At 37.5% G+C, this 26,875-nt stretch overlaps 1 protein-coding gene across 1 annotated transcript in view; it reads left to right on the forward strand.

The window, feature by feature from the left end:
• The window catches only part of FMN1 (formin 1), a 235,647-nt gene that overhangs the window by 195,302 nt on the left and 13,470 nt on the right, over positions 1–26,875 (forward strand). Inside the window, exons 14-16 of the mRNA XM_019496560.2 lie at positions 6,343–6,394; positions 9,390–9,539; positions 24,621–24,705. Of these exons, the coding sequence (XP_019352105.1) occupies positions 6,343–6,394; positions 9,390–9,539; positions 24,621–24,705 (287 nt within the window). The remainder of the gene's footprint in view (positions 1–6,342; positions 6,395–9,389; positions 9,540–24,620; positions 24,706–26,875) is intronic.

Below are 26,875 nucleotides of genomic sequence, written 5' to 3' on the forward strand. Positions count from 1 at the left end.
AGTGTGCCACTATGGTGACATAACTGATGATCATGTGTAGACACATGTGATCACTATGTCACCATAGTGCAGCGTACGGCAACGTAGCACGTCACTATGTCACCATAGGGTGACATGTAGACGCACCTGTAGATCTCTGAACTAATTCAGAGATGCATTAAATAGCTGGCTGTCACCACACAACTATGATATAAGTCAGGATATACTAATCCTTTTACATATGGGGAAAATGAGCTGAAAAATTTAAGCAATTTTCCTAAGGCTGCACAGAGAATGTTTTTACAATAGGAAATTTTGTAATTTTTAACTTCAGATGCAGTTAAAAACCATATATACACTGGTACAAGCCAAATGGAATTTTCAGAAGGCACTCCAGAAAACATGATTAATACCTGATGGAGTCAAATCTTCTGAAAATAATTTTTAAGGGTTTTGACTTGTCTATACTAGCATTCAACATTTTTTTTAAAGTAGTACAGCCACACCTGCTATTGAAAATGTAACATTTTCTGCTGCATGCCATCCACTAGAGCAGTGATGACTAATCTGTGGTAGGGGTCCCTCAAGTGGCATGGGCAGCCTCTTCTTGCGGCATGCAACAAATTGGGTAGGGGACAGGCAGCACAGTGACAGATAATACAGGGAGCAAAAAACACAGCATCAAATCAGACAGGGAGCACAGGAACCAGAAAGCAGAACAGTATTTTGGTCAGCAAGCAGAAAGCAGAGCAGCAGATCATGTAGGGGAAAGGGACTGGAGTGACATTCAAAGAGGGTGTAGGGCTAATTTGTGTGCACCTATAAAAATGTTTGGCCCCCACTGTGTTAGAGCATGCTTTCTTTCCCAAACAGGGACTACTTGAGAGAAAAAGAAAGAAGTCCAGTTTTAAGCATTCATCTGAAACAGAAAAATAATTCTGTTTCCTCAAGTATGTGATCTGCTGTAGGTAAAATAATTCCCTCAATTATATGCATAGCGTATTAGATTTTTGAAAACTCCAGTAAAAAGATTTCATGCTCACAGCAGCCAACTGATCAATACTTTCATGTTCATTAACATTATATTTATTTCCCATACTCTCAAAGGTCAGTTGCTGTTTTTAAATAGGATGATTTCTGACTTCTAACTCTTTTAAAATTGGAAGCTATGTATATAGGAATAGTTAGGAAATTGCATGAAATAATGTGTAATCCATTTAAACTTCAGGCTTAAACTTTTCTAATTAGAAAAATTAAACAGGTCCTGGTCAGTATTTTAATAGGAGCTTGCCCAAAAAACAACAGTAAAATAAACTGCCCAGATACATACATTTTTATCCCTTTGGTTATATGCACATGTGAAGTTTAATCATAGAGGGTACCAATACAGATGCCAGATGTCTGCTCTGATGCGTGCTAATTAGCATGCATCAGAGCAGACTCAATTAATTAGCATACTCCAGCAGCTTCTGCATCACATGTATGCAGCATCCCTGTACTTCAAAATGGTTGCAGGAGTGTTTTAATGACATCTCATTGAACGAGTTTTAGTTAAAGTGCCCCCATTGCCATTTTGAAGTATGGGATGCTGAATACACATGACCCTGTGGACGCTTTAATTAGAGTGGCTCTCAGAGTGCCTCCCCTCCACCCTGCAGCATGTGTAAAGACTCCCAGAGTGCAGACACATGCCCTGATTACTACAGCATACTTTATTCTGAATGTTATTTTGTAATATATGATTAGGTCTCCCAAACTGTCTGCAGCAGTTTTTTTGAGTTCACAGCCATTACGCGGGGAGGAAGCCAGTTGGTATTGGGCATGTGGTATCCCAGGATGAAATTGACAGTGGTAAAATTTACATCTGGGGCACTGGAGTAAGTCATATCAGTGTACATAGGCAGATCCAAGATTTAAAAAAGGGGGGTTCAGGAGCAGCACTGCAGGAGTGCTATACTCCCATGCCCCCAGTCTCCCACCACCACTGAGGCCACCAGCTGGGGACTTTTTGCAAATCCCTGAATAAGTCAAGAATCTTGCCACATTCCCCAACTCTTGGCACATCCTCTCTTCCCCTCCATGCTCAGCATCACCTCCCATTTTTCCCACCTCACCCTCTCAACTTATGCTTCTGGGGTAAGGAAAGAGAGACTTGCTCACTACTGCCACCATCCCAGCTGTTTCTGCAGACCCAGGCTCATCTAGGGATAGCAACAGTGGCAGGCAGGTCCTTTCTTCTTGTGCCTGCTTCCAGGCTGGCAAGGAATACTAGGGCGAATCCAATGCCACCACAGCTCCCCATGCAGCCCAGCTGGAGCAGAGTAGTTCTGGAAGTCCCCCTGGCCTCAGGTCAGCTAGGGACAGTGGCAGTGGTGGGGAAGCAGGGGAGGAAATAGGAAAGGGGAGGGGAAGGGAAGTACTTCTGAGCATAGAGGGGAAGGGAGGAGGTGCTGTGGGGTGGATTTTTACCCTTTTAAGGACTTTTTAAAGTCCCAAGCTGCTACTCCCACACTATAATCTGAAAGGGTTGTATGACTGCATCACTTCACCCCTTCTGGATCAATTTTTGCCAACATATATCTATTTTGAAATTTCTGAGGAGTAATTTATCCCAGATGGGAGTGTTATACAGTGGTGTAAGACTGTACACGTTATATCTATTCCCTGGAGTGAAGTTAAATTGTTCTGAAGCAACCATGTTATAGCATTGCACCTATAGGTAATAAGCCATCCTCTTTCTGTAGCTCCTAAGTCACTACTATAAATAATAATACAATAATAATAATAATAATAATAATAAATTGCAATATTGGATAAAACTGAATCCTTACATAGACAGCATAAGTATTATCTTGCATGTTTTCTTTCTTCACACAAAAAAGCCCGTCATCATAAAAAAGCCATGGGTGGAATTTCCAAACTAGCTCTGAATATTATGGCATTTGTTAATTGAATAAAACCTTTCATTTATTCTGAATTTTGCTTAATTTCTTGGGACTTGAAATAACAGAAACTATCCCCACTGTTTAGTACTTCAGTTAAGTAATTTAGTATCCTAATGTTACTTTACATCTGTCAGAATATGATATATTAAATATTTTGTTTTACGATAATAAAATGAATGCTGTCTGAACCTGGATAAATCCCAGGTAAACTGTAAAATTGGCTCATTGCAAAATGGTTTTTATAGTCAAATCTATACAGTAGGCATATTTCCTTTGTGGATATTCTGTTGGTTCATATCAATCAAACCAGGTCTGTAACAGATGATATATTTAATTTTTATTGTGTAAAGAATGCAAAAAGATAATGCTATAGTTAGTTCCCTTCACAGTTTATATTTTTATATCCTCCTGTCTTCAGCTAACTATCACTAAACATTTCCAGTGAAATACATAATATTTTGTTCTTTAGAAAGAATTTTTCTTTATTCTAGCTTGAATGATCATTTAAACTTCAAATTTCAAAAAACATAGGTTCTGAGAAATCCCATGTCATTTGAGACATCTTGTTTGTTGTAGTACCAGAACTGTTAACTAGTAATACTTATAATATACTATATTCAGTGCCTTTCATATTGTACTTGTTCAACAGCAAAGATGATGTTGGGAAATAAAGAAATTAAATAATCTATGTAAGACGTCATTAAAAATGTGCTATGTAAGTTTTCAAAGTCAAGCGTAGTTGTCTTAACTAGTATCAGCCAGTCAATAAGCATATAGTATTTCACTGGTTTGTTTATAGCTGGAGATGGTCTAGCGTGGCAGTGATAAATCAAAGTGGCTGAGTTTCTTCAACTATTAGCTAAAGCAGGGGTCAGCAATGTATGGCCACTGGGCTGCATCTGGTCTGCAGAGTCACTGGATCCAGCCCACAGAGCTGAAGGTCTTTGCCTATGCCTACATCTGCACCCATGCCAGGGCTAAGCAGCAAGTTGCTGCACAGAGGCCAGGTAACATCCAGCTGTGTCTACACCACTACTGCTTTCCCTCTCCACCTGCTCCATAGCCTCCCCCCAGCTCTGGCAGAGCCACAGCTTCCAGAGCCAATAAGGAGTTGCACCAGGGTCAGGCAGCTGGAAGCTATGTCCACATAGCTGCCTCTTCTCCTTTTTTTTCCCTACGCCTCCCAGCTTCAGTACAGAAGTGGTGGCAGCATGAACACAGCTTCCAGCAACCCAGTTCTAGCACAGTTCCCCACTGGCTGGAAGCTGAGCCTGTGCCCAAGCCAGGAAGTGGGGGGCTGGGAGAAGTGGAGGAAGCACAGGCTTGCAACTCCCAGCTGCTCAGCCTTGGTGCTGAAACAGGGAAATCTGCCACTACTGATGTACTGTGGGAGCCACCTGGCTTGCATTGAACTAGAGCTGGGTGGTTCTGGCCTGTGACTTGAAAAGGTTGCCAGCTGCTGACCTAAGTAAAAATTTGTTGAGTGCCTGATTTGGATGAATAAGAGTAAGTCTTAAAAATTATCTAAATTATTACATTCATATACTACAGTCTTTTGATATGTGTGGATGTACATTAAAATTAGAGTATTCATGGTGGTTCATTTCAACTCATAGGATCACGTCCTATGCATGCCATCCTATTGTGCTGGTCATTTTTGTTGTCTGGATTGAGGTGCTAAATTCATCTGAAGTTAGTGTTGAGAGTAGGCTTGCACTAAGGCTTTGTTTTCAGCAATCCATTACATTATGTCAGTTTTTAAATGACCAGTTAAGTTGTTATGGATACTTATTTTCAGTTTTATTCAAACTGTGAGAGTATTATCTTCCTCCCAGTTTAAAATAAACAGAGAATTCTCACCTTTTTTGCACTTGTTTAAATCTGCTTAATACAACATCGCAAGTTAAATCAGTGAAGTTGTCTTGTGTAGGCAAGTGCTTGTTTATTTCAGTTCTAATGTGTGTTTAGACAATGTGCCAGTTTCTGTTCCTCCTATAAGGTTTCTAAGTGGACTTAGGTGCTTAAGGGCAATTCCATTAAACCTGCTCAAGTCCCTGAAAAAATCATTAATGCAGTTACTTTTGTAATATGCTGTCATCTTACTTTAAGACTGAGTCGCATAAGAAGCAGTAAGGATGAGGAGGATCCACTTACTTATTGCGCTGTTTTTAGAGGACTCGGCCAGGATGGAATAGACTTGCGCTAAGGGTAAAAATAGACCTCTCCAGATAAAGTGTATCAGTGTAGCAGAGTATGTCCCACCACAACTGATCCACTTTATTGGGTGGAAGACAGACACATTGCCCATTGTCCCACATTAGGCAGAAGCCTAATATGGGACAATAGGTGACAGGTTCCCTTTTCCCCATCCCTCACTGCCCAGTGCCTCCTTGCCTGGAACTGTGTTGAGCCATACCTGTTGCTCAAAGGCCTTACCTATAACTATATTTCATCAACAATTGACAGTGATACATCAGCGCCTATATATACTGTACTATATATGGTGGTTTAAACAGGACAGGGTAAAGATGCAGCTATTTATCACAGCATCATTAAAATATATGAGCCCTTTCTACATTACCCTTTACTCATTCCTGGAATTGAGCTTTTCTTTTTTTCTAGTATAAGTGATGTAAGTGGTGCTTTTTTGTATCCAAGTTGAATGTAAAAGAGTTCCACTGTTTCTTGAACTAAGTAGAACTGGCCACATTTTTTAAAACTGATTAATAAGTTTGTGTCCATCGGTGTTTGTATCCATCAGTCTAACACAAGAAAAATTTCTAGACAGGAGAGAACGCCACCCTCCAACAATCAGCTTCATTCCTGTGACTCAGTTAGGCATTCCAAAACTGAGGCACCCCAAATTGCTAGTCATTTTTCAAAATCTTGGCCAGAGTTTTCAAAAATCATGTACACCATGTACATTAAAATTTTGTTACATGTGTTTTCACTTTGCTGGCATCCTGAATCAAGTGTGATATCAATTGGAAATGGTTGATGTAATTAACTACTTTTTGGCCTCTGTTCAGCAATTTTCAACTGTATCTCTCTCAAGAACAGATTTCACTTTGCAGGATTTGGTCAGCAAGAAATAGAGAGAACAAAAGTAATAACATATTGTTCTTAATAGGGAAATGAAAATGTGATAATTTGCATTATGTTCCAAAAAGGCTGCAATGTTATATAGTACCCTACCTGATTTCAAGATGGCATTTCAAACCCTGGTGTTCCCCACTGACATAATTTTTTTTTTTTTTTAATGGATGACTGAAAAATAAAGAAATGTTTATTATTTTGTTATATTTATTATCCAAGCAATCAAACCCAAACATAAAAAATGCGTTCTATAAAGAATAATTTAAAACAAAGAAACAATAAGTCAGATCCTAATATAAATACAAATGTTTTCTATTTTCAGCTAGAGAAGAACACAAGAAAGAAGAGAATTGTTTGGAGAATGCAAAGAAATGGTAAGATTTCTAGTCCCTTCAAAAGATACTATATTTTGGTTAAAGATGATAGTGATAATGTGAATGCAATTAAACAGAAAAGACTACTGTACTTCAAAACAGAAATCTCATGCTTCTCCAAACCTTTTTACATCCTCTTCCAGAATAGATATGAATCAAATCAAGTGATGAACCAAATATTCTAATATGCTTACAGTTTTAATTTTTTAATTCCTTATCTAAATTCTCAACATATTTTAATAAATTATGAACAATTATATTAATAAACTATGTTTGAATGCCATTTTACCCCTTCTAAAATATAAATCAGTCAACTGAGAGAAGTCTTTGAACTTGTAATCTTTCTAACATATGGATGGGTATCCATGTCATAATTTGCTTTGGAGAGGCAGGCATCAGGGAGAAAAATGGGCAGAAATTAAGAGTTTCAAAACATTGCTTTACAAATTATGCCTGTGTGAAGCTTCTGACTTCCATATTGTTGCATACAAGATATAAAGTTACTGTAAATAGCCTTAGTTGTCAGTATTTTAGGTGATTTTTGGGAAACACCTTGCCTGGATTTTATATTGTATATGAAAAAAATAAGACTGAATATTTCATGTGCAAACTACAGTTTTGTGAATCCTGTTAAGATGGAATTGCAGTATTCATGTAAATTTAGTAAGAAAAAAGAGTTTACAGAAGATAAAGAATTTACTTTTCACTAGTTTTTGAAGCACTCATAAAAAATGAATAATGGACAAACTTTATATTTGACATGTCAAAACTAGGAAAATGTCACGTGCAAGGCAACTATTATGGAACAAAAAAAGAAATACTAACACATATTTGTATTATCTCCCTCACAAACCAAGAATTAACTCTTCAGAAAAGTGTAGCATCATCTTTGTTGATTGAAAGAGGGCAGGTTTTACATCTTATCTAAAGATGAATGCAGAAGAAAGATGCATCTGCTTCATCAGAATATACTAATTCATCAAAAAAAATGTTTTGAGGGAAACACACCAGTTTCAACAATTTTTGTTGAATCACACACAGCTATGCTTGTGGATCTCCAAGCACTTTATGAGCGTTTTCCCAACACCTTTGCAAGGGTAGGTATTATTGTTCCCCTTTTCAGGTGGTCCAGCTGAGGCACAAAGCACTTAAGGGAAAGTTTCACCCAAGTCAGGGCAGAGCTCAGAATGGCCTTGACTTACAAGTCATTTGTCTGATTATAATCATATGTGTACAGATCTGTCCCTACCCTGTAGTAATACCAGGATATTATCATACAAATCTAGTTGTATTGCATTTCAGTGCGTATAGTCATACATTAGATTTAACTGATTTTTAAAGATGTATTATTTTTTCCTTATTTTTATATTTCTTTAACACAGGCAAATTCAAAGTAGTTTGGGGACATGTGTTGTTTGAGCGTTATGCTTTTTATATCAAATAATTTTTTACGGACTTGCTGTCTTTTCCCTATTACTACAATTTTTGCTGAAGAGTTTTCTTGGTGGTTTCTTATTTAAAATATCATATATGAAAAAGAAATCCAAAGAGAGATTCCTAATTATCTAAACATATGTAAAGTAGCTTTAAATTGTTTAAAATATATTTTCACTTTTAGGGCTAGGTTCACTGTTATGCTCTAGATAGCTGTACCCTTCTTCTCAATATAAAATAGGCTGTGCTTGGGGATCTTTTTGTTTTTGCTTTTTTAATTACATTTTCCATACACCGTTAAAGAAATGTAAAGAGATTGATACTATGTAGCAAGTCCAATTATTTTAAGATATGCATCATTAATAGTAAATATTTTGTTTTATTATAACAATCATGGCCTCTGACATTTTCCAAAAGATGAGTTGAATGAAAATTCTATTTGTTGAACTTAAATTGTACCTTCTACAGACCATATTAAAGAGCACCTTCTATTAGTTTCAGGACTTCAGCATACTAAAGGAAGAGCAGCTGGCAGATATAAACAAAAATATTGCCTCCTTTTTCCCAAATAGTGCCAGAGTTTCAAGGAAAGTGAAAACATTTCCCTCAAAAGATTTTCTTGTGTTGTTTATCCTTTAAAGTTATGATATTGCTTTTAATCAAAGTCAGAAAAGCTTGCCTGGTGGATATATTTAATTTGCCATGAAAACTATTTTGACTCTTACTAAAGCAAAAATGCTTTTGTTTCTGCACATATAATCGTGGTCATGGAATCAATTACCAGTTTATCTATGAAATGCGATTCCAAAATGGTTAACGTGCATATTGCACAATAACTTTAAATACCACAAAATATGTTCAACGGTAAAAGGTTCTTTTAGAAATGTTCAGATACACCACAAAAATGATTAATAGTAGAATATTACAATACTGGCAAAAAAACCCATGCATATTAATATCTCTATTATTAGCTTGCCAACACCTTTGAGAATGGATGATTCAGTTTCAGTGTATTATCTTGTTTCAAATTATATGTCACTGACTGTAGCATTTTTGTTGCTGGACTGAACTCCTCATAACTACCTGAGAGTCACCCATAACCTAGACTGAGTAGAACTGGGAGTGGGGGTTCTACTAAGAGTCTCTGGCCTGGTATTCAACTCTTCTGCAGACTCTTTAGAAGGTAGATAACTCTTAGGAAGGTAAATGAAAAATAGGTCCCATTTCAGTTTTGCAGAATAAAATACAAGTTCATAAAGATAATATAGCATTACATAAATTACAGGTTATTATGTTTGGGTTATTAAAAATAAGAGCCGGCAGTTTGCATACATTATGACCATCTATGTTTCCTGATACATACGTACGAAAATTATTCTCCTGAGAACAAAGTAGATGTTGGAAGGTTAGTTACACTTGGCAAGAATCGCTGCTATGGTTTCCAAGGTTAAGGGAAGTTATGGTAATTACCAGTCTTGGCTACTGAGTCAGGAACCAGCCCTCAGGGAAACTAAGCTTCCCTGGTGGGTTTACGTGTTGACAGTTTTTTTCCCCCCTGTAGCTTTGAAGAAACAGTGGGATACTTTGGGATAAAGCCAAAGTCTGGTGAGAAGGAGATCACACCAAACTACGTTTTCACGGTGTGGTACGAGTTCTGCAGTGACTTCAAGATCATTTGGAAACGAGAGAGCAAAAACATTTCCAAAGAAAGGTAAGGTTCTAATAAAGCCATTAATACCATTTCAGATGTCTGGGAAACTGTTCCTTCTCAAACCAAACAAATTATACTCCCATATTTCACAGGCGTCATTGTTTTCTTTCAGATCAAATGGACATCAAGGAAAGATTATTCCCTCAGGGTGCGTAGGAAAATTCACCAAAGGCATGCTGTCCCCACAAAAAGATAAACACATATAATCTGATAAATTACACTTTCGTAACCCCTTCCAATTATGAGCTAGTACAATGAAAGGAGAGCTGTGCTAATATGTAACAGATTGCTTCTCTGTGCATTTTCATGTCGAACTAGCCTAAATGAGGCGATATTGCTGCCGCAAACAGTACAGACAAATAAAAGCGAATGCTTTCCCAGTTAATATACTACACTTGCATCAAAGAGAAGCCCCTGAGATTCAGGCCACACTTAGCACAGTGTTGAAGCCCCACATTGAATTTACAGCACCACTTCTGACTTTTGGTATCCTGCTGAGGACATCAAACTACTTGCCGCTAGATCTCACCACACTCTCCTGATTTTATTAGTTGGAGTAAAAAAAATAAAATACAAGACCTGCAATTCTCTGCCTGACTTTTGTTTTAAAAGAAGGCTGAAAAGTTTTTTGAGAGAGACAAATACTACATTACAAAGTACTGAATGTGCTGTAATGCATTCACATTCAAAAAAAAAAAAAATATATATATATGATTAATCACTTTCAGTATAAATTGCAAAGCCAGGTGTGTATACCAAACCAAAAGGGGTGAAAAAGGAAAACTTTTCTCTTGAGAACATATTGGCAAGTGTAGTTAAGTGCGGTTACATTATTCCTTTTGCTCCAAATCAGTGTGAATTGTTCCATTGATTAGTTGATCATAAACTGGTAACTTCTAAAGATGTTATGCATACATCACAAATTCCTGAACACTCAGAGTTATGACAGTTCTGTTAAGTCTGTTACAGATTGTAGATTTTAAAACTTAAAAGTAGCTTAGTGTTCTCTCTCATTCATTTAACAACACGGCTAAATCAATTTAGAACGTTTACAACATGTGACATTTACATGAGGATCTTTTATTTCCCTTGTGCCTGACTCAACAGCATATACATCTGAAACTATAAAATCAATTGGCACTGAGCAGACTTCCATGGCCTTGTACAAGCTTCCCCAGTACAATAGCAAGATGTGTTTTCCATTGAATCATATCCTTTTGATTTCATTCCATTACTAGTCATAGGGGCTATAAATTAATATTGGGAAAAGATCTAGGCCATGCATCCTTTCCTTTTTCATTTGTGTAATTACCAGCTTGCTGATTACATAGCTAAGAAACAGAGTTAAACAACTATTTAAAGGTATAAACATTGCCCTTAATGGAACTTATAAGTGATGTTTAATTTTTATTTGGAATGAACTCTCCTCCATGATTTTTTTTGTGCTTTACTGCCAAAATATTGTCCAAATGGTGATTTATATTTGATGTACTTACAGCTAAAAAAAAATGCAAATATTTGATCGGTTCTGTTAATGGTTTGATGTAATAGTTTTTGTTGTTCATTAATTTACTGTATGTTTTACTGGTTATTTATTAATAATTATTAACATTTTTTAACGTGAAGGTTTGCGGGGCCCTGTCATTTTTAGATTTACATAGACTCTTTTTTAAAGTTTGCTTCAAATGACTTTAATAGTGTCATTACCCTTGAAAGGATTTTATTTTTTTTTCCCTTAAATGCAAGAGAAAATTCATCAAGGAATTGTGCTTTTCAAACACAGCCCCATGAAAAAACTGAATTAGAATGCTGGAAAACTGTTTTCTCAAAATGCCTTATAATGTGCTGCTAAAATGGAAAAAAATGTGAATTAATTAGAATGCTGGAAAAACTGTTTTCATCATCTTAAAATATTTTTAAAGGCTCTGTTTTACCAAGTATGAGACTAACTATTCACCAACTGCTGTCCGGGAAGGAACATCTGAAAGAAAACTAAGTGGCTTTGTGTATATTGTGATTTTAATACTTTTAATAACTTTAGTATGACAGGAATGGACAGCTGTCTCTGTAGCTGGGTTAAGCTAATTAATTTGATGCACTATTTTCTTGCATTTCTACATATTAATTACAATAAAAAATAGGAATTGTGCCAGTAACCAGGTCCTTTTTGACTAGGGAAAATGTATGTATTTTCCTGTTTTTCACTAGGGATAATTCATAGTTGTGGCCAATTTTTTTCAAATTTGAGGCATGAAAGATAGGCATTAAAATTCATATTTAGGCATATAATCTTAAAAAGTGAGTTCAGTATGAGCTGCTGATACTTAGTTTGAACTTTTTAGAATTAAATGTATCCTGTCATTTGGATGCCTAATTATGGCTTTCAGTGCCTACCTTTAGGAGCCCAAATGTTTAAATACAACTTTATATAATATTTTCTTTATTACAAAATATAGTCCCAGCAAAATGAAATCTCCTAATACTGAACTGTACAATATTATCACTAAAATGACCAGTCCATTTTTTTTATTAAATAGAATGAATTACTATCTAAAATTTGATATTGCATAATTTGAAACAAATGTAAGAAATAAAACTGCAATATAGGATTTGGATATGAGAAATTTTACACTATAAGGCCTGACTGCTTTTGGGTTATTTAAGGGCAGCAAAAGATTTCTAAAATTGCGAAACAAGGCTTAATAGTACCCTGAACTAAATGATAGACTTAGTTGCAAGACTGTGTTGTCTAAATATTACTTGACTCCTAAATGTAACAAAACTGTAGAAAACTGATTAGCTTTCTTTCTTTTTTTTTTTTTTTTAAGTAGAGGAAACATTTACTACCCTTTACTTAACCCAACATGAAAATAAATTAGATTCCTGCAAAATATAGTTGAATCATTCTCTCTTTCCAGGACAAAATTTACACATCAGGATAGGGCTGGAAAACAGAGTTATAGACTGAGATATAGAAACTAGATGTAGTAATAAATAAACTAGTATAGAAGTTAAATCCAATTTTTTACAATCAAAACCGCTATGCAATGGCATTTTCCCTATCAGGCACAACCATTTCTTCAATATTAACTTGTACTTACAATCTGCAAGTTCAACATTAAATCTTTAAAAGATAACCTGTCTAGAATGACCACTTCTTCATTCTCACATGTATTTTCACATAAAATGAACCACAGTATTCATACATAGCAGAGACCTCTTTAGAGAGCTGTTTCTACTGTTGTTATTGGCAATTTATTGGCCATTTTTAATATGTACATCTGTGTGTCCAGATATCTTAACTGTTTCTTCACACATGGTTTTCTTCCTTTTACAGAAATTCAGAAACAAAAATACTTCTTGAGTATTAAATGCAGATATTTTCTGGTAACAAACCAGTCTCCAGGTCTCTAGTATATTTAATTCCACCATCATTCCTTGTTTTGGGCAAATGCAGCTGGTGTATTTGTGAATTCAGAATAAATTAATCTACACTTTTTACTTATTTAAGAGAGCCTAGCAAATCCTACATTTAATCTACAAATGGTTGTAAACTGCTGACATATTAAACATATTTCTTATACCTAGGAAAAGGTCTTACACCAGAATGAGGTTGATAATTTTGAGTTTCAGATAGTCTCCTATCTATTTCTGGGTGTGTTGGGAGAAAGTAGAATGGAATAGAATGGGGAAATTGCTAATTAGGACAGAGGTACATTAGTTTAGAACATGAAGGTACCTTTCCAGATGGAATTTCAGTGATAATTTAAATTCATTTCAGAGATAATTTAGTTCATTATTTCACGTGGAATGTGCACCAAACTTAATACTCTACTTTTAACAAAAAGAAAAGCTGCAAGCCCTTTTGGGTTAGAGAGAAAAGCCAAGTGATTCATAGATTCATAGATGCTAGGGTCAGAAGGGACCTCAACAAATCATCGAGTCCGACCCCCTGCATAAGCAGGAAAGAGTGCTGGGGTCAAATGACCCCAGCCAGGTGCCTATCCAGCCTTCTCTAAAAGACCCCCAAGGTAGGGGAGAGCACCACCTCTCTTGGAAGCCCATTCCAAATTTTAGCCACCCTTACCGTGAAGAAGTTTTTCCTGATATCTAGCCTAAATCTGCTCTCTGTCAGTTTGTGACCATTGTTCCTTGTTACCCCAAGAGGTGCCCTGGTGAACAGAGCACTTCCCAGCCAGTAGGTATGCTGGATATGTTTGCACCCTAGGTGCAGCACTCTGCACTTGTCCTTGTTGTAGTGCATCCTATTGTGTACTGCCCACTTCTCTAACCTGTCCAGGTCTGCCTGCAATTGTTCCCTACCTTCCAGAGTGTGCACTTCACCCTACTATTTAGTATCGTCTGCAAACTTGGACAGAGCACACTTCACATCCACATCCAAGTCACTGATGAAGATATTGAAGGTATCAGGACTTGAGATATAAATCTCATCTATGGACAGCAGCTCAAGAACCACTGTATTGGGCTCTGCCTGCTTTTTGAAAACTAGGTTTTTTGAAAACTGGGATCATATCATTTGGTGTTACCGCTCATTTATTGTTAATGGTTATGATTATAGGTCTTCTAAAGATATTTCTTGTAATAATTTTACACATTTGCAATGCTCAGAGTAAACCGATAAGAAGATAGATGGTTGTTTTCAGTAAGATTTGCTTCCATGTTTATCTCACCAGTAACATTATGAAGCCTTGATTTAACTGGACCTTCTAAAGATGAGTATATTAAAGCTAATTCATTGATCATTAAGTATCCTTACTGTTATTAATAATTTGATTGGCATTTGCTTAGACCTTCTGCATTACATAGCCATACTGCCTTACTGATGCCACATATGGTTTCATAAAATAATGAAATTTGGCTTCCTTATGGTTCCTATAAGATCCTGTTTTGCACATCACATGCAGACTATACACAGCTATTTCATTTACATATGTCTGTATTGGTTTTAACACTGCAAATAACTAGTGTCTGTGGCTCCCTGTGTCTCTGGCTCTAAGGAAATATGTTAGTAACTGTGACTTTCTTATTGGAGTTGCCATTACACACCTTAATTCTTATTCCCTTTAATCTTCGGAGAGCCCCTCCTTTTACTTCCAATCTCTTTCACATTCATCCTCCATCCTAAATAATGGGTGACAGACAGGACAGTTTTCACTGTCATTTATTTGTAGTGACTGGTTATTAATTGTATTCTAGTAAAATCCATTGCAGACTTGCCTGCACACACACACACACGCGCACACACACACACACACACACTGTTACCTGTCCCAATCTAAATTTATGATGAGAGACAACAGAATACAATAAATGTAATATGTGCCTAGTAATAAGTAGTAGTTGGGGTACATCAGCTGCCTAAGCACTGCCAACAGTTTTATAGGCAGCACAGTGTAAATGAGTTTTAAGGGGATATTTAACCAAAGAATATTTTTGCAGGGAGTCTCTCCATGAATAGAGGTAGTATGAGGGAAAAGGTAAAAAATGTTGTAGGAAAATGTGGCCAGTTGATACTAAGGTTGGCATCATTATAAGAAAAGAGCCTGAAGTTAATAGCTATAAAATTGTATGGTTGGAAAAGCCCCCAGGGTCTGTCGTAGGTTTTTTTTATAAGAAGGCATGTCAAAATCTATACCTTGCCATGAGGTCAGACTGAGGACTAAGAAAAAGATTACAGACCTGTATGGTGACTGCAGAACTTGAGAAGAGGGCATGTGCCTTCCTTCCAAAGCCCCATGTCAGATCTCCTGCTCCTGAAAGAAAAACAGTATGTAATATCTATTACTCTTCTACATCAGCTGTTTCCTGGGGCATAAAATTAGATTTTCTCCTCTTGGCTAAAGAGAGGAGAATTGTGTAATTCCCATAATCAGATGGACCAGCCATAAATAATGTGGAAATAACAGTAAGCCTACTATTTGTAGACCCTTAAAGAAATAAAAAGTACAGGCTCTCAATACAAGCACTTTGAGGTTAGGGACAACACTATTGCCTTTACAATTACATTTTGTCATATTTTTATTGATTTCTTAAAGTATAGTGAACATATATTTAACATGCAGCTTACAGTATGTAAGATCTAGTATTGCAAGCTGGTTCATTTTCATCATATATAGAACATATGTTATACTGAGAAATGGGTAGTTTTGTAACATTTAACTAGATGTAATAAAGTGTTAAACCTTTAAGGCCATGATAGATGTTACACTTTACAACCTGATAATGTGTTACAACCTGTAACATGATACATGTGCATGGGGTTACATCTCATTTAGGAGCCAGATCCTCAGGTGATATCTAAAGCTCAATGGATGTAGTTTGGCTGAACCACATGTAGCTGAACCAGGTTCTGTAACAAGTTTTGTAACGTCTATCTCACACACGTGATTTAGGTTCTGCCTGTATTGAGAGTTATGTAGTTTGTCCACCAGGTATATCTCCAGAGTATTTCATTTCTTATCTCCATGCTTCCTTGTTGTGGATGGGTATGAGTGAAGTTAAATAGATAAAGCAGGTTCTGTTGCTGGAAGTGCCAAGTACTCGGTTATCACCTTGGTATTTGCCAATTTGAAAATTCAAGTATCCACTTCAGCTAGGAGGTTTCAGCAGTGGGATCCTGGACTGTCCTGCAGCTAGGGTGGACATCATGGAGGACAGTCCGGTTGTCCTCTATCTATTGATATGAAACCGGATACCTTTATGTCCTCTATTTTTCTCTTGAAGAGAAAAAGGCATCAGGTTTTGTATCAATAGAGGACAGAGTAGCAGAAAACTGGATTGTCCTCTATGATGGCCACCCTACCTGCAGCTATAATGGCTCAGACATGGTTGTGAGAGGGCACTGAGACCAGGCACGCTCAGTGCAGGTCTCAGACATGGGTGAGATAGAGCTAAGACTGGGCATGTTCGGTGCAGGGTACAGACACAGGTGTGAGATAGAGCTGAGGCCGGGCATGCTCGGTGCCGGTGGCACTGTTGGCCAGGGGAAGCAGGCAGCCAGTGCTGCTTTTGGGGTGGGTCTGTTCCTGCACTGCAGGCTCACACTGGTGGGCATGGCCCCATCAGCTGCTGTTCCCCTGGCTCAAGCATTGGCATGGTGCTGTGCTCAGCTGGGCTCTGGCAGGCAAGTGGCTCACAGAGTCCCCGGGGTCAGGGAATGGGTGGGGTTAGCAGAAGGCTCTGTGTTCTGGTAAATCACCATGGCCTGGGGGAGAGATCTTGGTGGATCAATTGGCTTGTTAGATATAGAGGAACCCTTGTCAGCTTCCCGGTCACCTCCCCCTGTGAGAAGCCTAAAAACAAACCTATGAAGTTTCTATGGTTCTCTGTCCTTTCTCATCTGTTTTTATTCTAAGAAGCCATAGGGTAACCTTGAGATTCATACTCACTAGCATGAATCTAACAAACATTGATCAAACTTGGCCAAACCTCAGTAATTTCATTGCTTGCTCAAGTATAGAATGCAGGACAAATCTATATAGAACTGGGACATTCAATTTTGTTTATAAAGATCAGTTGAAACATTGGAAGCCCACTGATCTTCCAATTTTCTACTTGCTTATTCCTAATTTCTTGATGTTTTGTGCATGACACTTTTTACATATTATTTCATGACAACCATTGTACTTCTCAGATAACATTACTTCTGTACAGCAGTTCATAAACTTTAGCGCACAAGCAGTTAAACTAACCTAAAGGCCTTGATACATGTGCAAGTGATTTATCTAAATGTGAATTCAACTGCATCCAATTTAGATGCATACCCATGTCTAGGAGGGTGTTATATGTTCATTCGATCATGTATGTTAAGTTATGTACCTTATAGTGGCACTGGATGGCACTACCCTAATGTACCCTCCCAAGAAGGCTTACATTGCTTTTAGAAACCATGCAGCTTCTGTGTACCCACATAAACTACCATCTTCACAGTATGAGTCGTGGATGCTGCGGGAGTGGATCTCTCTCTCTCTGGTCTCACAGGTCTTAACAAAAGACAACGGATAGAAATTCAAGATGTCCTGAGAAACCACATTCCTTTGCCTTCACCTCCCCAACTCTTGAACAATAGTAAAGCCTGATACTATGGATCAAAACTAATAAGGACCTATGGTACTGGTAGATTTAGGAAGGTTTAGGATAGTATGTAGTAGGTTTTGAAAGGTTTCTGGGTCTTAGGAAAGAAAAGAAACATGCTGTTTTGGTTTTATGAAAAAGAATCCATCTAGAGTGGCCTCTGTCTAGTCTGTTTGTGGGTATTTCAAGCATTTTATGCTTAACTCTATGTTCCCTCTCCTCCCCCTCCTCCCCCCCTTCCCTCCACTCCCACTTCAGGCAGTTCTCGAACTTACAACACAATTGGTTCCTGAAAACCACATCTTAAGTCAAAAAGTCGTAACTTGGAACCGATTTTCCCATAGAAAGCAACGTTATAAATAGGGGATTGGTTCCTGAACCAAGGCCCAATACCTTATTTTCACCAAAATAACCCAGAATTTTGTACTCAATCAATTATAGATGAGTAATATATCTACATTAATGTATTTTTATTGTAAATAGCAATCATATTGTTTTGGAAGGACATCTTTGAGGTGACTTTGCTGGACTTTTTGAAGGGCTCTTGGTTGGACTTTTTGAAGGGTTCTTGGCTGGAGTCTTCTCAGGAGTCTTGGCTGCAGGTTTTTCTGGAGTCTCATCTGCTTTCTTAAAGAAAGTATCCAAGGAAGTTTGGACAGCAGTTCTCCAGGGAGATGGGCAATGCAGTAAACTTGTTTGCTGGCGTGGCGTCAGATCAAGCATTGTAAAGTCGAAACTGATGTCAGAATGTTGAAACAGGGTGTCAATTTATAAATGTTGTAAGTGCAAAACGTTGTAACTTGAACCTAAGTCGAGGACTGCTTGAACACACACTTTCTCTCTGACAGCTAAGTAGGGAGCATCAAGATAAGTGATAACAAACCTTATCCTCTTAACCCTTTGCACAATAATGTCTTTACTTTAGCAATGGAAAGTACTTTTATGGGATTATGAAGAAATCAAAATTAAAGAGATAAAATGTTATTTTATATTCCCTCATTTACAAAATAAATAGTTTTTTAATTAAAAATCATAGTTTTTTTTTTCTTCTTCAATTTTGTCTCTCCCAATTTGGGGGGTTCTTAACTGGGAAAATGTAGTTGTTACATTGTTATATTAGTTGAAGAGATCTGGATGAAACAAATTATGATTTGTTTAAAAATATGAAGCTCCATTTTTACTACCTAAACCAGTTTTATTTTTCATGCCATCATTTTAAAAAACTCATTTCCCATTAAAGTTGGACCTGGGAAACTTCCTCCTACTTCACTTAGATATTTTGACCTCTTCTGCTCACTGATGAGTGATAGTAATTCTTCTTTTGAACAGATTCACATTACAGCTGGTCAGATTTCATGGTTTAACCAACCTGCATTCTTCAAGTTTTCCTCTTTTCCTTTTCTCTCTTAAACACACTGAAGCTTCAAAAACTATTAATGTTTAATGTCTTGGAATGAGAAGTAGACATGAGCTGTGTCATCCAGTGATTAATGCTAGTGAAAAATACTATTTAGAAGGAATAGCTATGATTACATTGCACTCCTCTGCTGAAAAGACTACATCTCACAGTATGAAAAGTACTTTTTATCATTTAATATTCCAATGTGGGACCCCACAGCAGAAATAAATCTTTAAGCATATATTTGATGGGTAAATGTGATAGGTTTCCAGCAGAATGCCAAAATAGGAGACAATAAAAAATACATTAAGCTGCTTTCTGTAAGAAATTCTTCAATATTGTTGCTACTTTAAAACAGCCATCTGCTTGACCTAGTTGGTAGGATGGTAGGATTGATCATAAATTTGTATTTGCAGCTTATTCAAGGGAGTAGGGACCACTGTTAGTTCCCATGAAGTCAAAGAACTTACCTAGAATTCAATGGGAATTGGGTAAGAAGGGAAAATATTCAGGAAACATAATGTACATTTCAAAAAACTGCTACTTCTGAGTTCTCTTTGAAGAAACTTAATTTTCAGGCTTTCCCAATTAATACTTAGTCCACCTAGAGTCATGCAGTTTCCATGCTATTTGCAGAAAGTTAAAGAACCACCTTTTATTGACAAGTCAAAACACTAACAACAAGAATGCACACCTTTGCTGTAAATAGGAAACACTAAACAGGAAATACTGCGCCCAATTAAAACTATTACACTGCTAACCTTGCCTTCCAGGCAAACTTCTCTCTCTTATTTTGCGGAGGACTCCCACCTTGGAACAGTTTGTCAGATCAGCACTTCTGTATCACCTCTCACCACTTTCTAGGCTCATTTTGTTTTGTCAGTTCTCTCTCTTATGTCAAATGTTATGTTCCTCTTGTTATCTTTCTTTTCTGTGTTCTTTTGTTTTCCCCTCCCTTTTTTCCCCTTGTTGTTTTTCTTCTTCCTGTACATGTATTTTTGGTATCTTTTTTATTTTCCAGGTTCCTCCTTCCTTCCCTGTGACCACTGGCCCCTGTCTCTATTCCCCTGTCCCTTCCAAAAGGCTACTGAGTACAGTGTATGTCCACTAGGGCTGTGCAGAGCTGGCAAGAGCAGAAACATTTCAGGGCTTATCCCTTTGCATGCATCCATACCTATCCATACCCCACACTGTCCACCCATACTGACCACCTTCTATATGAGCTGCTCCTGTACATTCAGGCTGCCTCCCAATAAGGTATCATGGGGAGCAGGGAGAAAAGGCAGCAGACTGCTCTTAATGTCACAGTGCATAACAACATAATACACTTGCTGTGTGCATGTGGGGGGTCCTACAATTTTCTGCATTCACACTGGGATACTCTGAACTAGTATTGGTACTGGTGCTCCCTCCCCCATGTATAAATTGTGAGATTGTGTTTTAGGCCCTGATTCTTCTGCTGTATATTCCAAGGAGAGCAGGATCAGACTAGACTCCCTGGCTGAGTCTCCTTAGCAGGACAGCTTAAAGAGGAAATTCATGTCAGACTCAAAGCTTTACATTAACTGAACTTTCTCTAAATCTATGAACTGTTCAATCCCATTATCACATCTAACTGGTTATCCTAGTCCACTAATGATTTTCCTACTACCTAGGGAGCCTTATGACTGGCAGATTCCATCCCCTTCCCTCCCATTCATTCCTCATTTAACATGGGATTAACAAATGAGCTCAGATAACAAGATATAGTGGATACTTATATTTTCTTTATTCTGTAAACCTCACTGCTCATTTATTCATTAGTTACTTTCAAGCAGGCAGGAACAATCACATTATTAGCTTTAAGGATCTATTTTAGTAATGTTTTTACAAGTCTTCAGATGTTTGGCTGTAGAGCTGGATACTGCTCCCATACTCTCACAAATACCTTTTCTTGTCACCTGATTTCTATAAACTAGACAATGTTAAGCTGGTCACCTTCATTAACACTTAATATAACCACAGTTACAGAATTTTTTCACACTCTATCCCATAGTTTTTGTTTTACCATAAATAAACTGAGAACAAGTAATTGCCAAACAATTAAAAATAGCCAAGGAAGTTTATACTTTTATAGGAAGAAGTACAGCAATTTAAGTCTATATAAAGTCTCATAAACTGCATTTAACATCCTAAAGGACTTGCTTTATAGCATATTAAATACTTTATTCTAACATAATTAAAATAATAGTAGGTGGTGTGGTATCTTTACAAATTAGTCATTAATATAATACTGTAATATCACAATCTAAGAGAATGTCAGACAATAAATAAAAACGTATTTAATTAGCTCTTAAAGAGTCCAAGAAAAATACTGTTTTTCTCAGAGGAGTTCTTTTAGTTGACTTACTAATGGTGCGTGGTTGAGAGAGGTTGCATCTTTATAATATGAAGACCAAGTCTCACTCACAAACGTTATACTACATGTACTCCTTACATTTGCTTCTTTCATGATCATTGTATTTCTACACAAGTGGCATCAATATTTCTGCTTTTACCAAGTGAAGGAGGGCAAAAAATAACACAGTAAGCAGATAAGAAGTGTTACCACATATTTTATTCATGACACTGAAGAAGATGTATGCTTAACAGGCTGATTAAATATGCCCAATAGCCAATCTAGCTTGTATGTTGAGCCCTTTAGTCTGCATTCGTTGTGTGCATCTTTACATGGTTATTCCATCTGAAAAAAAGAGCACCTTGAATATCAACTGCAATCAAATGTGCTCACATGCTACTTCTGGAAGTACGTACAATTCTGAAATATATTTTAAATATTTATAATTTTGCCTGGAAAGGCACCTTACCTTTTAATGGACAATAACATTTTCAAGTTTTAAGGAGTTATTTTATCTTTAAAAAGTGGAAGAGTACAGGAAGGTGATGTATTACATATTTGCAACCTTGTACAAAAGTAGATGATTTCATATTTGGTGAATTTACATTTTAGTTTTTGAATTCTAGAGTAGACTTTCAACATATGATAGCAATAACTTTTCCAAGAGTTAGGAAGGAGTTTCTTTTGTCTGTGAGGCCTGGTCTCAGTGTGTTTATTTTACTGATGTAATTGCCAAACTCAAATCTTTCATAAAATAGAGCAATTAATGTTAAAAAAATTATGAATACTTGAGTTCATTCTAATTACGCATGTACATTGCTGAAACTATGACTAGCACTTACCTATCATGCATTAGTACAGAAATTAAAGCTTTCTTAGGAGAACAATACAACCTGTTGCTCATCATATCACTTTTTAAAAACAAAGATCACAGTAAAATTAATAGATCAGTGAAAAGCTTTATTGTAGTTCTGTTTTATATATGATCATCTTTTACTGAAAACTCTACCTAGATTTCATGGAATATCTATGTAAACTGTCCAGATATATTAATAAAGTAGCAAAATAGATAACTGTTCTTTTATTTATAAAAAATTATGATCTCTAAGGGCATCCTTATATGTGCTCCTGGGGTGGGAGGAAGCACTTTAATTAGAGTGGTTTTCAGGTGCTGCTCTAATTTAAAGCACCTGCAGCATCTTGTGTTTTCAGCATCCCATGTTTCAAAATGGTCAAATAAGCTTTAGTTAAAGTCCCCCTGCCGCCATTTTGAAGCGCGAGGATGCTGAATACACGAGATGCCAAGGCTGCTGGGTGTGCTAATTAGCATGCTCCAGCAGACTTGATTGAGCCTGCTCTGACATGCTGTAATTACAGCTCAACAGAGCAGGCATCCTGCACGTCTACAGGCATCCTAAGATTCTTTCTTCTTCTGAAGGAGGGAATGTGAGCATTCCAATTTTTTCACAGCTGGTAGGAGTCAGCTCACAGAATCAAAGAGGGAGAAGAGCATCGAACAAAAAAAATGTGGTCAGTGGCAAAGGAGTTCATGATATCCTGAGCATCCTAGTTTGGTCCTATTTAATCTTATTGTAGGGATTGCCTTGAAGCACTATAGAACATTTTTTGCCTACCCTTTGTGGTTATGGAGAGGAATGTACTGTCCAATGAGTAGGAACCATCTCATCATTAAAAACCAAATCTTTTTAGCTATCTGGGAGTCCTGAAAAGGTGAAAAGGTAAGTCACAAGTAAAAAGTCCCTGTAAAAATCTGGAAATACTAGTAAAACAGATATTAAAATATATAAGAACAATAGATAAAATTTAAATTGTACACAGGCTTAATACTGAGTAATCTTATCAGAGCTTTCTAACTAAAGGTATATTTTTGGCTTTGATCAATAGAGCAGGTAAAAAAAGCTGGAAATGAGGCTTCGTAATTAGTGCCCCTGCTCCTCGGTACTAGTAATCAAGAATTAACCAGTATATAAAGTTTATTGTTTCAAATTAATTGCACGTGTAGACACACCCAGAGTCGACTGATCTACAACCTCTGCCTGAGAGCAGACCACTAACCTCTATCCGAAACCTTCTCAATAGCCTCCCACACTCCTATCCCTATTTAGGTGGGATGGATCATTGGCATACTTTTAAGGCTTTGCTTAGGGCCTGCATGGTAAGGATAAGCCTAGGGGATCAGTCAGTTTCAGATTCCACGTTTCTTTCAACAGTCAGGTTCATATTGTTTATGCCTACCATTGAAATAATAGTAATATTTGTTGAAGTATTTAATCCTTGATGTCATCAAATTAATCTAAAATGCACTTAGTAAGTACAAAAGATGTGCACAAATGGTCAGTCCCCTATTGTTTGGGCTCCTGAAATAGGGATATTATCTTGCCTATTTTTAGAAGTCTGTAGTGGGGAAAGAATTCTATAAAGTCCAAATCCTACAAGGCTGATTTGGCTGAACCCTTCAACCCAATAGGCTATATTGATTCTAGTTGGTGCAGAGGTTGGCCAATGAGCAGAGCATTGCACAATCAGGTCTTAAGATCTTTCACTTTTGATTTTCTTATTGGTTGTAAGTTCATTCATAATGATGTTTCTGTAATGTTTTATTAGGTACAGTTGAACAGATTTAATCAGTAGCACTGTCTCTTTGTTTGTTTTGTCTTGATATAGCTGTACATCTGTGCGTTGCATTGCTTTAATCTTACCAACATAATATTTGTTGAGTAATGTTCCTATAGATACTGTTGGCTCTGGATTTAGGACCCAGATGCCTTGTTCTGAGGGACCCACCCTTAGACTGACCATGACCTTTTCATTCGATAATAGGCAAATTTATTGATACACCGTGATAACAGAAAAGAAACAATACAAACATTCAAGCAATTCTGTATATATACTAAATCCTAGGGCTGTCATCAGCATCAAAGTACATCTGGCCAAGATTCAGTCTTCACTCTGAGGCTGTCTGTTAGGTGTCAGATGTCAGTATGTTAGCAATCTGGAGGTGGGATGCCGAAGCCCAGCCCCCGCCCCTCCCCCCCGCCCCAAATTTTGGGAATTCCCAAAAACCAAACCTTTTAAATACCATTTTCTAAGCCAACAGATACTAGAGGCAGAAGTTTACTAGGTGTATCAAACAGATGTTGAATATTTTTGATCTTTTATTTAATAATATTTTTGTTTGTTTTTGTTCCAGAATTAAAATGGCACAGCAAACCGTAAACAAGTTAACTGCAGAGAAGAAGGTTGAAACAAAAAAAATCAACCCCACGGCTAGCCTGGTATGATTTATTCTTTAGCACAGCACACAGAATAACTGTGCTTTTTAGTTCTCATTGAAGTATAGCTAGTAGCATGCATGTTTAATCAATTTGAAAGCAGTAAATTGATATCCCTTCTGAGGAAAATCTTTAAGGCTTTACCTACATTGGTGCAACAATCACATTTAAAAACTGCATTTTCTTGTGGCCAAGCCTAGCTCTGACATGGCTTAGATCTCAAAGTAGGAAGGAGCCCTGTTAACTTACCTTTTCTCTCCCAAAAGTTCTCTCTGAGCCTTCTTCTATACCGCTTTATGTACTCTGAAATGTTATTTCCAAACCACTAAAAAAGACACCATCCTAGCTTCATGTCAGACTTCTTCTAAAGATTCCCTTCTGACATTTCACAAATGTTAAGTGAGGAGGGAGTTTTAAATTAATTGACAGCCTTAAAGAAAGGCTTATGTCATAAATGCTTATGCCAGTGGTTCTCAATTTTTTTAGACTCAAGGCACCCTTTAGAAAATACCAGCTCTTAGTTTTCATTTTTTTTAGATTATAGAAAAATAATAGAACCAGTTTTTGTGTTGTAAAAAATTCAGAAAGACCACAACCAGTTAAAATGTTTTTAACACTATGAATTCCTATTTGAAACCTCTGGGCTTGCCTTGTGAATCATACTTGCACACCTAATAGTGCTAACATTGCATGTCACCCTGGATCACCTGGAAAGGATCTCAAGGCACCCCAGAGTGCTGTGGCACCCTGGTTGACCCATTATTGTAAGCCAGTGGCTCAGTATACTTCCCTTTATTTTAACCCAGTGATTCTCAACCAGGGTGATATGGTTAACACAATAATGGGTTAATAATGAATTGTTTTGTAGAGATGGTTTATCAGAAGATTGAACAAAGTCATACTGAAAACCTCGAAGATGTTTTCAAATTACTACCTATTGAAAGTATTAATTCAATGTATGCATCTCTGTATTTAAAAGATGTACATAACCAATTTACATCTTAGAAAAAAAAATATTTCTAGCCAAGATACCTACATGTTTGGCAGCACTTCTAACCCCCAGTACAAGTTACTAGAATTAGTCATATATTTGGTCTATAGCTCACATTACACTTAAAATGTGATAAACCAGTTAATCATGTATTATGTTGTTACACCCACCCACCTGATACCTGATATAGCACAGCACAGCATGGCAGGGGCAAGGTCAGGAGCAGGAGCCACCACTGGAGGTGTGGGGAGCAGAGCAGCACCCAGCCAGGCCATGGGCAGTAACAGGAGCATGGCCAGGGCTGTCCTGCAGGGCTTGACCCCATGCAAAGCACCACAGGGGCAGCAGGGACGGCACAGCCTGGGTGAGGTCTGCTGCACATGCCCCCTGCCCCTCTCCCCTCACCCACAGCAGGTGCCTGGGACCTAGCACCCAGGCAACGCCCACACACACACATGCACATGACCCCCACACCCCTCCCCACACACCCCTCCTCACCCCCCCCCCCAGAGGGCAGGGACATGTAGGGACTGGGCCCAGGCTCCAGGCCTCGAACCCTGGGCCCCAAGTTCCCATGATCTCAGCCTCGCCTGCCCCTCCCACTCCTGAATACTGCTTCCTGCCTGCCCACAGCCCCATAGAGAGTTTTGGTGAGTTGTTGGTGGGGAGGGTGCTGACCCAGCCTGCAACAGCTCCTCAGACCTCCCCATGTGGCCCTCGGGCCCCAATAATTGTCCCCCCCAGATTAGCATCACTTCAGGTAGTGTTGGCAATGTAAGCTTGTGTGCTAAGTCAATAAATAAACTGCTAAGAAATTCATTTGCATATATTGTATTCAGCAATATTATTTAAAACCAAACTGTAAACCATCAGTTGTTTTGATGTATGTATCTACTTCTGGCTTTTTGAACCAATGCAAGAATGGTAAATGGTTAAGGACAAAGCAAAAAGCTATTACCACTTATCTCTTAAAGAAATACCTATATTAATTGTTATTTATGTTGAAGCGCTCAAGAAGGTATTAAATTCAAACTTTATTTTAAAATGTAGTATTGCTTTTTACAGAACTGCCTGCTTAAGTTTGGAGGAACTCTTTTTTAGAGACATACAGTACAGGTTAAATTCATAGAAAAGTCTAGAAAGGCACTAAAAGTTCAATGTTTATATGTCAAAAGAAATCTT

The sequence above is a fragment of the Alligator mississippiensis genome, chromosome 2, assembly GCF_030867095.1.
Source record: "Alligator mississippiensis isolate rAllMis1 chromosome 2, rAllMis1, whole genome shotgun sequence".
In the NCBI taxonomy this organism is placed as follows: domain Eukaryota; kingdom Metazoa; phylum Chordata; order Crocodylia; family Alligatoridae; genus Alligator; species Alligator mississippiensis.